This window comes from Salmo salar, chromosome 03, assembly GCF_965601325.2.
Source record: "Salmo salar chromosome 03, fSalSal1, whole genome shotgun sequence".
Lineage (NCBI taxonomy): Eukaryota > Metazoa > Chordata > Actinopteri > Salmoniformes > Salmonidae > Salmo > Salmo salar.
In genome coordinates this window covers 12,543,223-12,558,183 of record NC_138293.1, presented here as the reverse complement: position 1 = coordinate 12,558,183, position 14,961 = coordinate 12,543,223, and the positions used below count along the sequence as shown (strand labels likewise).

At 39.8% G+C, this 14,961-nt stretch overlaps 1 protein-coding gene across 1 annotated transcript in view; it reads left to right on the top strand.

Annotated features, from left to right (window-relative positions):
* LOC106598614 (carboxyl-terminal PDZ ligand of neuronal nitric oxide synthase protein) overlaps nt 1-14,654 on the top strand; it is a 68,857-nt gene extending 54,203 nt beyond the window's left edge. Inside the window, exons 8-10 of the mRNA XM_014189645.3 lie at nt 1,937-2,089; nt 12,213-12,381; nt 14,032-14,654. Of these exons, the coding sequence (XP_014045120.3) occupies nt 1,937-2,089; nt 12,213-12,381; nt 14,032-14,558 (849 nt within the window). The 3' untranslated portion in view covers nt 14,559-14,654. The remainder of the gene's footprint in view (nt 1-1,936; nt 2,090-12,212; nt 12,382-14,031) is intronic.
* The last annotated feature ends 307 nt before the right edge of the window (nt 14,655-14,961 follow it).

Genomic DNA, 14,961 nt, shown 5'->3' with positions numbered 1-14,961 from the left:
ACACTTGCCAGATGGTCCACGCATCCTATGAGTACAGGTCCTGGTAATCTGTCTGGACCCGCGACTTTGTGAATGTTGACCTGTTTAAAGGTCTTGCTCACATTGGCTATGGAGAGTGTGATCACACAGTCTTCTGGAACAGCTGGTGCTCTCATGCATGTCTGATAGGCTCGCGTTACTAGGCAGCTCACAGCTGGGTTTCCCTTTGTGGTCCGTAATGGTTTTCAAGCCCTGCCATATCTGACGAGCATCAAAGCCAGTGTAGTAAGATGCAGTCTTAGTCCTCTATTGATGGTTTGCCTGTTTGATGATTATTCAGATTTCTTATAAGCGTCCGGATTAGTGTGCCTTTCCTTGAAAGCTGCAGCTCTAGCCTTTAGCTCGGTGTAGATGTTACCTGTAATCCATGGCTTCTGTTTGGGATATGTATGTACGGTCACTGTGGGACAATGTCATCGATGCACTTACAGTAGAGGACAGTTGAATGGTCTGGTCTGTCTCTACTGTATACCATCAATATACTTAAGTAATGAACTAATAATCTAATGATAATCCTCTATGAGCTGAGATAGACCCTAAACTCCATCAAACCAGATTGTCTTTGTACTGTAACATGCAGTAAGTCGCTCTGGATAAGAGCGTCTGCTAAATGACTTAAATGTAAATGTAAATGTCTGTCACAAAAGCTAACATGCTGTACAACACAAGAAGGTACTCAAAGACCCCATAAATACTGTCAGGCATAACAACCACTCTCTTCCAGACCGCTATTTATAGTCTTGTCACGACTTCCGCCGAAGTCGGTCCCTCTCCTTGGTCGGGCGGCGTTCGGCGGTCGACGTCACCGGTCTTTTAGCCATCGCCGATCCACTTTTCATTTTCCATTTGTTTTGTCTTTGTTTTCTACACACCTGGTTTCTATTCCCCAATTACATGTTCATTATTTAACCCTGTTTCCCACATGTTAGTGTGCGCGTATATTGATTGTTCATGGCGGTAGTTGTCGGCTGGTTATGTTTGCCGGGTTATGTATTTACGCCAGTTATTTTTGAGTGACCGGTATTTCTCCGCACTTTGAGTATTGTCTGTATACTGGTGCTGTCATGGAATTAAATACCTTGTACACTCATTTCTGCTCTCCTGCGCCTGATTCACTGCACCAGTTAACCACTGCCTGACAAGTCTCCCTTGTAAAAGGTATTCTTTCCCTTTCTCTTTCTGCTTGTCAATAACTTTCTATCTTCCTATCTTCCCATCTCTCTCTCTCTTTCTCTCTCTAACTCTTTGTTAATAACTTCATTTTGCCTGTCTGATTGTATCAACCTCTTTTGTAGCCTATTGTATTGAACCATATTGTGTTGAATCCCAGCCCTGTGTATTCATAGCACAGAGATAATTACTTCTAGTATGGAGCTGTCCTTGGTGCTGTGTCGTTATTTCTTTATGATGGTAGGCATATTAAGGGAAGTGCTAAATGAAGTCCAATAGGTTTCCAAATTGAGCTTTCACTATTGTGGTATACACAATTATAACAGGCAGTAACATAGTGACACTGTTCACCAATGGGGAAATCAAGGCTAATACTATCAGATGGAATAGAAATCATGACAGTTTTGCTCAACATAAAGATAACAGTATTAGTAACTAATTCCTGCCTGCATGAACATACAACAAAAAACAGTATGGGCTTGTAAAATTTCAGTAACTTCACCAAAATGTACTGTTTTTTCTGAAATCCCGATTTGAAGATTCCCAGAATCAGGAGGGAATAAACAGGCAATCTGGGAATCCTTCAACCGGGATTTCTGGAAAAAACTGGAGATTTGGGGAAAAGTTACTGGAATCTGGCACCCTAACAATATGTAATGTAACGTCCTATCCTCATTCATTATAGATCACTAACAACTGACCTGGTCCTCTTTATTCCCCATCCAAGGACCCAGCCCTGCAGCTGACCTCCCCCAGCACGGGGCCATCCGTGTCGGACCTGTTGGCCGTGGACTCCCCCCGCTCAGTGGAGCACCAGGTGCAGCTGCTCCAGAGACAGCTCCAGCAGCAGGAGCAGCAGGCCCAGGCTGCTGCAGCACAGGTAGACACGTTTTCAAACTTTTCCAAATTACAGTTTGTCTTGTTGAATGCAGCTTATGAGTAACATTGGCATAGTTTGATTAGCCAAAATACTGTACATTTCACTGTTTGTTATGGTAGTTTAGATCAAAAAGAGACAATTAAACTTGAGCCACAGTACCTTGGCAGGTTATTAGCTAGCTAGAAACCTCTTACAGCGTTTTCTGTGGTGAGCACAAGTGGCTATTTCATAATGTGTCTGAACCATCATTATAAACAGTAACGTGTGTAATATAAATACCACATTTTATATATTGAGGTTTTTGTAGATATTTCCGAATGTGTTTACGTTATTGAACGCACCACACACCTCTGGAAACCTTTTAAGTAGTTCAATTAGTGTTTATTTTGTTGAATTGGTTCGTGCTACCCTGAGCTACCACTCTAATGACTGACAGTTCAACAAGGGAGAGGCATTGCCTTTTGCTGCTGGGTCTGTAAGGAAAGACAAGACAGTGCTCGTCATCAAAGGTAGCTCTCAGCTCAGCTGGTGTAATAAGACATTCCTTATGACTAACGAGCAAGCCGGCTCAACGGTGTCACTCTACACTCTCTGTTTCTCATTCTCTCTTGTCTTTCCTGTAATCACATGGCTTGGTCTAATGAGGTTTGGGCTGGTTTTTGGTTATAACGACGGATTCTTTCTAATGCTGAGTGAACAGAGGCAGAATCACAGCAGTGAAGAAACGTTCACTTTGATCCTGGATCAGTCGATGTGTGTCTGTGAATTTTAGTTAGATATTATTTGGTATTTCTGTGTGTGTACGTTTAATAACCTATGGGTGCATATTCATTTATATTATTTTACAGTATCTACATACAGTATCTACATACAGTATCTACATACAGTACCTACATACAGTATCTACATACAGTACCTACATACAGTATCTACATACAGTACCTACATACAGTATCTACATATTCAGTATCTACATACAGTATCTACATACAGTATCTACATACAGTACCTACATACAGTATCTACATACAGTATCTACAAACAGTACCTACGCAGTACCGACATACAGTATCTACATACAGTACCTACGCAGTACTGACATACAGTACCAACATACAGTATCTACATATTCAGTACCTACATACAGTACCTACGCAGTACTGACATACAGTATCTACATACAGTATCTACATAAAGTATCTACATACTGTATCTACGTACAGTATCTACATATTCAGTACCTACATACAGTATCTACATACAGTACCTACATACAGTACCTACATACAGTACCTACGCAGTACCGACATGCAGTATCTACGTACAGTATCTACGTACAGTATCTACATACAGTACCCACATACAGTACCTACATATTCAGTACCTACATACAGTACGCACATACAGTACCTACATACAGTATCTACATACAGTATCTACATACAGTATCTACATACAGTACCTACATACAGTATCTACATACAGTACCTACATACAGTATCTACATACAGTACCTACATACAGTCTCTACATATTCAGTATCTACATACAGTATCTACATAAAGTATCTAAATACAGTATCTACATACAGTATCTACATACAGTCTCTACATACAGTACCTACATACAGTATCTACATACAGTACCGACATACAGTACCGACATACAGTACCTACATACAGTATCTACATACAGTACCTACATACAGTACCTACGCAGTACCGACATGCAGTATCTACATAACGTATCTACGTACAGTATCTACATACAGTACCCACATACAGTACCTACATATTCAGTACCTACATACAGTACGCACATACAGTACCTACATACAGTATCTACATACAGTATCTACATACAGTACCTACATACAGTATCTACATACAGTACCTACATACAGTACCTACATACAGTATCTACATACAGTACCTACATACAGTCTCTACATATTCAGTATCTACATACAGTATCTACATAAAGTGTCTAAATACAGTATCTACATACAGTCTCTACATACAGTCTCTACATACAGTACTCTACATACAGTACCGACATACAGTACCGACATACAGTATCTACATACAGTATCTACATACAGTACCGACATACAGTACCTACATACAGTATCTACATACAGTACCGACATACAGTATCTACATACAGTATCTACGTACAGTATCTACATACAGTACCTACATACAGAACCTACATACAGTATCTACGTACAGTATCTACATACAGTACCTACATACAGTATCTACATACAGTATCTACGTACAGTACCTACATACAGTACCTACGTACAGTACCTACATACAGTACCTACGTACAGTATCTACATACAGTACCTACATACAGTACCGACATACAGTATCTACATATTCAGTATCTACATACAGTACCTACATACAGTACCCACATACAGTACCTACATACAGTATCTACATACAGTACCCACATACAGTACCTACATACAGTATCTATGTACAGTATCTACATATTCAGTACCTACATACAGTACCTACAAACAGTATCTACGTACAGTATCTAAATACAGTATCTACATACAGTATCTACATACAGTACCTACATACAGTATCTACATACAGTACCGACATACAGTACCTACATACAGTATCTACATACAGTACCGACATACAGTCACCTACATACAGTATCTACATACAGTATCTATGTACAGTATCTACATATTCAGTACCTACATTCAGTACCTACATACAGTATCTACGTACAGTATCTAAATACAGTATCTACATACAGTATCTACATACAGTACCTACATACAGTATCTACATACAGTACCGACATACAGTACCTACGTACAGTACCTACATACAGTACCTACGCAGTACCGACATACAGTATCTACATACAGTACCTACGCAGTATTGACATACAGTACCTACATACAGTATCTACATATTCAGTACCTACATACAGTATCTACATACAGTATCTACATAAAGTATCTACATACTGTATCTACGTACAGTATCTACATATTCAGTACCTACATACAGTATCTACATACAGTACCTACATACAGTATCTACGTACAGTACCGACATAGAGTACCGACATACAGTACCTACATACAGCACCTACATACAGTACCTACGCAGTACCGACATGCAGTATCTACGTACAGTATCTACGTACAGTATCTACATACAGTACCCACATACAGTACCTACATATTCAGTACCTACATACAGTACGCACATACAGTACCTACATACAGTATCTACATACAGTATCTACATACAGTATCTACATACAGTACCTACATACAGTACCTACATACAGTATCTACATACAGTACCTACATACAGTCTCTACATATTCAGTATCTACATACAGTATCTACATACAGTACCTACATACAGTCTCTACATACAGTATCTACATACAGTTTCTACATACAGTACCTACATACAGTATCTACGTAGAGTACCTACGTACAGTATCTACATACAGTACCTACATACAGTACCGACATACAGTATCGACATACAGTACCGACATACAGTACCGACATACAGTATCTACATACAGTATCTACATACAGTATCTACATACAGTACCGACATACAGTACCTACATACAGTATCTACATACAGTACCGACATACAGTATCTACATACAGTATCTACGTACAGTATCTACATACAGTACCTACATACAGTATCTACATACAGTACCTACATACAGTATCTACATACAGTACCTACATACAGTACCTACATACAGTATCTACATACAGTACCTACATACAGTATCTATATACAGTACCGACATACAGTATCTACATACAGTATATACGTACAATATCTACATACAGTACCTACATACAGTACCGAAGTACAGTATCTACATACAGTACCGACATACAGTATCTACATACAGTATCTACGTACAGTATCTACATACAGTACCTACATACAGTACCTACATACAGTATCTACATACAGTATCTACGTACAGTATCTACATACAGTACCTACATACAGTATCTACATACAGTATCTACGTACAGTACCTACATACAGTACCTACGTACAGTACCTACGCAGTACCGACATGCAGTATCTACATATTCAGTATCAACATATTCAGTATCTACATACAGTATCTACATATTCAGTATCTACATACAGTACCGACATACAGTACCTACATACAGTACCTACATACAGTATCTACATACAGTACTTACATACAGTATCTACATACAGTACCTACATACAGTATCTACATATTCAGTATCTACATACAGTACCCACATACAGTACCTACATACAGTCTCTACATATTCAGTACCTACATACAGTACCCACATACAGTATCTACATACAGTACCTACATACAGTTTCTACATACAGTACCTACATACAGTATCTACATACAGTACCTACATACAGTCTCTACATACAGTAACGACATACAGTACCTACATACAGTACCCACATACAGTATCTACATACAGTATCTACATACAGTACCTACATACAGTATCTACATACAGTACCTACATACAGTATCTACATACAGTACCTACGTACAGTACCTACGTACAGTACCTACGCAGTACCGACATGCAGTATCTACATATTCAGTATCAACATATTCAGTATCTACATACAGTATCTACATATTCAGTATCTACATACAGTACCGACATACAGTACCTACATACAGTACCGACATACAGTACCTACATACAGTATCTACATACAGTACTTACATACAGTATCTACATACAGTACCTACATACAGTATCTACATACAGTACCTACATACAGTATCTACATTCAGTACATACATACAGTATCTACATATTCAGTATCTAAATACAGTACCCACATACAGTACCTACATAGAGTCTCTACATATTCAGTACCTACATACAGTACCCACATACAGTATCTACATACAGTACCTACATACAGTATCTACATACAGTACCTACATACAGTAACGACATACAGTACCTACATACAGTACCCACATACAGTATCTACATACAGTATCTACATACAGTACCTACATACAGTATCTACATACAGTACCTACATACAGTATCTACATACAGTACCTACATACAGTCTCTACATACAGTATCTACATACAGTTTCTACATACAGTACCTACATACAGTATCTACGTAGAGTACCTACGTACAGTATCTACATACAGTACCTACATACAGTACCGACATACAGTATCGACATACAGTACCGACATACAGTACCGACATACAGTATCTACATACAGTATCTACATACAGTATCTACATACAGTACCTACATACAGTATCTACATACAGTACCTACATACAGTATCTACATACAGTACCTACATACAGTATCTACATACAGTACCCACATACAGTACCTACATACAGTATCTACATACAGTATCTATGTACAGTATCTACATATTCAGTACCTACATACAGTACCTACATACAGTATCTACGTACAGTATCTAAATACAGTATCTACGTACAGTACCTACATACAGTACCTACGCAGTACCGACATGCAGTATCTACGTACAGTGTCTACGTACAGTATCTACATACAGTACCTACATACAGTACCCACATACAGTATCTACATACAGTACCTACATACAGTATCTACATACAGTAACTACATACAGTACCTACATACAGTACCGACATACAGTACCGACATACAGTACCTACATACAGTATCTACATACAGTATCTATGTACAGTATCTACATATTCAGTACCTACATTCAGTACCTACATACAGTATCTACGTACAGTATCTAAATACAGTATCTACATACAGTATCTACATACAGTACCTACATACAGTATCTACATACAGTACCGACATACAGTACCTACGTACAGTACCTACATACAGTACCTACGCAGTACCGACATACAGTATCTACATACAGTACCTACGCAGTATTGACATACAGTACCTACATACAGTATCTACATATTCAGTACCTACATACAGTATCTACATACAGTATCTACATAAAGTATCTACATACTGTATCTACGTACAGTATCTACATATTCAGTACCTACATACAGTATCTACATACAGTACCTACATACAGTATCTACGTACAGTACCGACATAGAGTACCGACATACAGTACCTACGTACAGCACCTACATACAGTACCTACGCAGTACCGACATGCAGTATCTACGTACAGTATCTACGTACAGTATCTACATACAGTACCCACATACAGTACCTACATATTCAGTACCTACATACAGTACGCACATACAGTACCTTCATACAGTATCTACATACAGTATCTACATACAGTATCTACATACAGTACCTACATACAGTATCTACATACAGTACCTACATACAGTATCTACATACAGTACCTACATACAGTCTCTACATATTCAGTATCTACATACAGTATCTACATTCAGTACATACATACAGTATCTACATATTCAGTATCTAAATACAGTACCCACATACAGTACCTACATACAGTCTCTACATATTCAGTACCTACATACAGTACCCACATACAGTATCTACATACAGTACCTACATACAGTATCTACATACAGTACCTACATACAGTAACGACATACAGTACCTACATACAGTACCCACATACAGTATCTACATACAGTATCTACATACAGTACCTACATACAGTATCTACATACAGTACCTACATACAGTATCTACATACAGTACCTACATACAGTCACTACATACAGTATCTACATACAGTTTCTACATACAGTACCTACATACAGTATCTACGTAGAGTACCTACGTACAGTATCTACATACAGTACCTACATACAGTACCGACATACAGTATCGACATACAGTACCGACATACAGTACCGACATACAGTATCTACATACAGTATCTACATACAGTATCTACATACAGTACCGACATACAGTACCTACATACAGTATCTACATACAGTACCGACATACAGTATCTACATACAGTACCTACATACAGTATCTACATACAGTACCCACATACAGTACCTACATACAGTATCTACATACAGTATCTATGTACAGTATCTACATATTCAGTACCTACATACAGTACCTACATACAGTATCTACGTACAGTATCTAAATACAGTATCTACGTACAGTACCTACATACAGTACCTACGCAGTACCGACATGCAGTATCTACGTACAGTGTCTACGTACAGTATCTACATACAGTACCTACATACAGTACCCACATACAGTATCTACATACAGTACCTACATACATTATCTACATACAGTACCTACATACAGTAACTACATAAAGTACCTACATACAGTACCGACATACAGTACCGACATACAGTACCTACATACAGTATCTACATACAGTATCTATGTACAGTATCTACATATTCAGTACCTACATTCAGTACCTACATACAGTATCTACGTACAGTATCTAAATACAGTATCTACATACAGTATCTACATACAGTACCTACATACAGTATCTACATACAGTACCGACATACAGTACCTACGTACAGTACCTACATACAGTACCTACGCAGTACCGACATACAGTATCTACATACAGTACCTACGCAGTATTGACATACAGTACCTACATACAGTATCTACATATTCAGTACCTACATACAGTATCTACATACAGTATCTACATAAAGTATCTACATACTGTATCTACGTACAGTATCTACATATTCAGTACCTACATACAGTATCTACATACAGTACCTACATACAGTATCTACGTACAGTACCGACATAGAGTACCGACATACAGTACCTACATACAGCACCTACATACAGTACCTACGCAGTACCGACATGCAGTATCTACGTACAGTATCTACGTACAGTATCTACATACAGTACCCACATACAGTACCTACATATTCAGTACCTACATACAGTACGCACATACAGTACCTACATACAGTATCTACATACAGTATCTACATACAGTATCTACATACAGTACCTACATACAGTATCTACATACAGTACCTACATACAGTATCTACATACAGTACCTACATACAGTCTCTACATATTCAGTATCTACATACAGTATCTACATACAGTACCTACATACAGTCTCTACATACAGTATCTACATACAGTTTCTACATACAGTACCTACATACAGTATCTACGTAGAGTACCTACGTACAGTATCTACATACAGTACCTACATACAGTACCGACATACAGTATCGACATACAGTACCGACATACAGTACCGACATACAGTATCTACATACAGTATCTACATACAGTATCTACATACAGTACCGACATACAGTACCTACATACAGTATCTACATACAGTACCGACATACAGTATCTACATACAGTACCTACGTACAGTATCTACATACAGTACCTACATACAGTATCTACATACAGTACCTACATACAGTATCTACATACAGTACCTACATACAGTACCTACATACAGTATCTACATACAGTACCTACATACAGTATCTATATACAGTACCGACATACAGTATCTACATACAGTATATACGTACAATATCTACATACAGTACCTACATACAGTACCGACATACAGTATCTACATACAGTACCGACATACAGTATCTACATACAGTATCTACGTACAGTATCTACATACAGTACCTACATACAGTACCTACATACAGTATCTACATACAGTATCTACGTACAGTATCTACATACAGTACCTACATACAGTATCTACATACAGTATCTACGTACAGTACCTACATACAGTACCTACGTACAGTACCTACGCAGTACCGACATGCAGTATCTACATATTCAGTATCAACATATTCAGTATCTACATACAGTATCTACATATTCAGTATCTACATACAGTACCGACATACAGTACCTACATACAGTACCTACATACAGTATCTACATACAGTACTTACATACAGTATCTACATACAGTACCTACATACAGTATCTACATATTCAGTATCTACATACAGTACCCACATACAGTACCTACATACAGTCTCTACATATTCAGTACCTACATACAGTACCCACATACAGTATCTACATACAGTACCTACATACAGTTTCTACATACAGTACCTACATACAGTATCTACATACAGTACCTACATACAGTCTCTACATACAGTAACGACATACAGTACCTACATACAGTACCCACATACAGTATCTACATACAGTATCTACATACAGTACCTACATACAGTATCTACATACAGTACCTACATACAGTATCGACATACAGTACCTACATACAGTACCTACGTACAGTACCTACGCAGTACCGACATGCAGTATCTACATATTCAGTATCAACATATTCAGTATCTACATACAGTATCTACATATTCAGTATCTACATACAGTACCGACATACAGTACCTACATACAGTATCTACATACAGTACCCACATACAGTACCTACATACAGTATCTACATATTCAGTATCTACATACAGTATCTATATATTCAGTATCTATATATTCAGTATCTACATACAGTATCTACGTACAGTATCTACGTACAGTACCTACATACAGTACCTACATACAGTACCTACATACAGTATCTACATACAGTACCTACATACAGTATCTACATACAGTACCTACATACAGTACCGACATACAGTATCTACATATTCAGTATCTACATACAGTATCTACATACAGTATCTACATACAGTATCTACGTACAGTATCTACATACAGTACCTACATACAGTACCTACATACAGTATCTACATACAGTACCTACGTACAGTATCTACATACAGTACCTACATACAGTATCTACATACAGTACCTACGTACAGTATCTACATACAGTATCTACATACAGTATCTACATACAGTACCTACGTACAGTACCTACATACAGTATCTACATACAGTACCTACATACAGTATCTACGTACAGTACCTACATACAGTATCTACATGCAGTACCTAGGTACAGTACCTACGTACAGTATCTACGTACAGTATCTACATACCTGCAAACGTGTGTGTAAACACTCTCACTTCCCAGTGTGTGTGTGTGGTGTGTGTCTACCTAGACGTGTGTGCTCCAGGACCAGCTGTCAGTGGAGGTGCGTGCAAGGACAGACGCCCAGGCCCGGGTCCAGAGACTCCTGCTGCAGAACACTGACCTGCTGCAGCACATCTCCCTACTGGTCAAACAGATCCAGGAGCTGGAGCTCAAGGCTGCTGGAGGACTCAGCTCCAGTAACTGGCTCTGCTTCTTTATCCATTCTCTCTTCTCTTATCCCTCGCTTTGCTTCTTCTCCCCCTCTCTCTTCATCCCTCTTTCTCTTCACATCTCTCCCCTCGCATCCCTCTTTCTCTTCACATCTCTCCCCTCACATCCCTGTTTCTCTTCTCATCTCACCCTCTCATCCCTGTTTCTCTTCTCATCTCTCCCCCTCATCCCTGTTTCCCTTCTCATCTCTCCCCTCTCATCCCTGTTTCCCTTCTCATCTCTCCCCTCTCATCCCTGTTTCCCTTCTCATCTCTCCCCTCTCATCCCTGTTTCCCTTCTCATCTCTCCCCCTCATCCCTGTTTCTCTTCTCATCTCTCCCCTCTCCCCTCTCATCCCTGTTTCTCTTCTCATCTCTCCCCCTCATCCCTGTTTCTCTTCTCATCTCTCCCCTCTCATCCCTGTTTCCCTTCTCATCTCTCCCCTCTCATCCCTGTTTCTCTTCTCACCTCCCCCCTCTCATCCCTGTCTCTCTTCTCCTCTCTCCCCTCTCATCCCTGTCTCTTTTCTCATCTCTCTCCTCTCTCCTCTCTTTCTGTTTCTCTTCTCATCTCTCCCCCCTCATCCCTGTTTCTCTTCTCTTCTCTCCCATCTCATCCCTGTTTGTCTTCTCATCTCTCTCCTCTCTCTCCTCTCATCCCTGTCTCTTTTCTCATCTCTCTCCTCTCATCCCTGTTTATCTTTTCATCTCTCCCCTCTCTCCTCTCTTTCTGTTTCTCTTCTCATCTCTCCCCTCTCATCACTGTCTCTTTTCTCATCTCTCACTTCTCATCATTCATCCCTTTCTTCTCCTCCTTCTGTACTGTCATGTAATCATCAACATTGACATCACAGCTCATCAGCAACGCTGTCATCTTGCCTGTCATCTTGCCTGTTATCTGCCTGTCATGTTGCCTGTCATGTTGCCTGTTATCTGCCTGTCATCTTGCCTGTCATCTTGCCTGTTATCTGCCTGTCATGTTGCCTGTCATCTTGCCTGTTATCTGCCTGTCATCTTGCCTGTCATCTTGCCTGTCATCTTGCCTGTTACCTGCCTGTCATCTTGCCTGTTATCTGCCTGTCATCTGCCTGTCATCTTGCCTGTCATCTTACCCGTTACCTGCCTGTCATCTTACCTGTCATCTTGCCTGTTATCTGCCTATCATCTTGCCTGTTATCTGCCTATCATCTTGCCTGTCATCTTGCCTGTTATCTGCCTGTCATCTTGCCTGTTAACTGCCTGTCATCTTGCCTGTCATCTTGCCTGTCATCTTGCCTGTCATCTGCCTGTCATCTTGCCTGTTAACTGCCTGTCATCTTGCCTGTCATCTTGCCTGTTATCTGCCTGTTATCTGCCTGTCATCCTGCCTGTCATCTTGCCTGTCATCTTGCCTGTCATCTTACCTGTTACCTGCCTGTCATCTTACCTGTCATCCTGCCTGTCATCTTGACCTTTCAAGTTTATCATAATTTCCGCTCTCAATTTTCTCCTCAAATCACCTCCTCTCTCGCCTCTCTCTATTCCCTCACTCATCTTCTTTCCTCCATTCCCAATAATTGTCTTTTTTTTATTTTATTAGTATCTTTCATTATTTATCCCTCTCAATCTCACTCTCTCTCTTCTCTGTTTTCTCCACAGTGGGCTCCCAGGACAGTTTGCTGGAGATCACCTTCCGTGCCAAGCCCCCCCTGCGTGACGCCCCCACAACCCCCACCTTCATGGGCCCCCAGCAGGGTCAGCCCCAGATCAACAGCGGCCCATGGGCCTCCACCCTAACAGGGTCCTCTCCACCAGGGACCAGGGCCCCGGAGAGCCTCTCTCTGGGGCCTGGCGGCAGTGCCGTGAGGCTGGAGTGCTTCCGCTTCCCCCGCCGCGGAGGAGAGGAGCCCCACCAGAACCAAGACCAGGAGGGGGAGAGTCCAAGCTCAGGCGGCCCAGACGGGGACTCCCCTGTGGGTAGAGAGGAGGTCCTTGGAGCCCTGGAGCTCCTCCGGTTCCGGGAGTCAGGGATCGGTTCGGAATATGAGTCCAACACGGACGAGAGCAGTGACAGGGACAGCTGGGGGCAGGGCGAGGGGGCGGGGCCTGAGGGCGCGGCACGCCTCTTCAACGTGCTGAACGCAGAGAGCCCTTCAGACTGCCTGGATGATGAGATGGCTGTGTAGCCCTCCGCAGCTGTGCTTCACTCAGTCATATCATATACTGTAGTACTATAGTGTTGTTGACAGTTCCTCCCTCCAAATCTGCTCACAGTACTTTTGTTTGATATTTGTTTATATTTATTAGATATTTGTTTATAGTTATTTGTTATTTGTTTATATGTATTAGATATTTGTTTATATTTATTAGATATTTCTTTATATTTATTTGATATTTCTTTATATTTATTAGATATTTCTTTATATGTATGTATATTTATTTGATAATGGTTTATATTTATTAGATATGTGTTTATATTTATTAGATATTTGTTTATATTTATTTGATATTTGTTTATATGTATGTATATTTATTAGATATTTGTTTATATTTATTTATATTTATTTGATATTTGTTTATATTTATTAG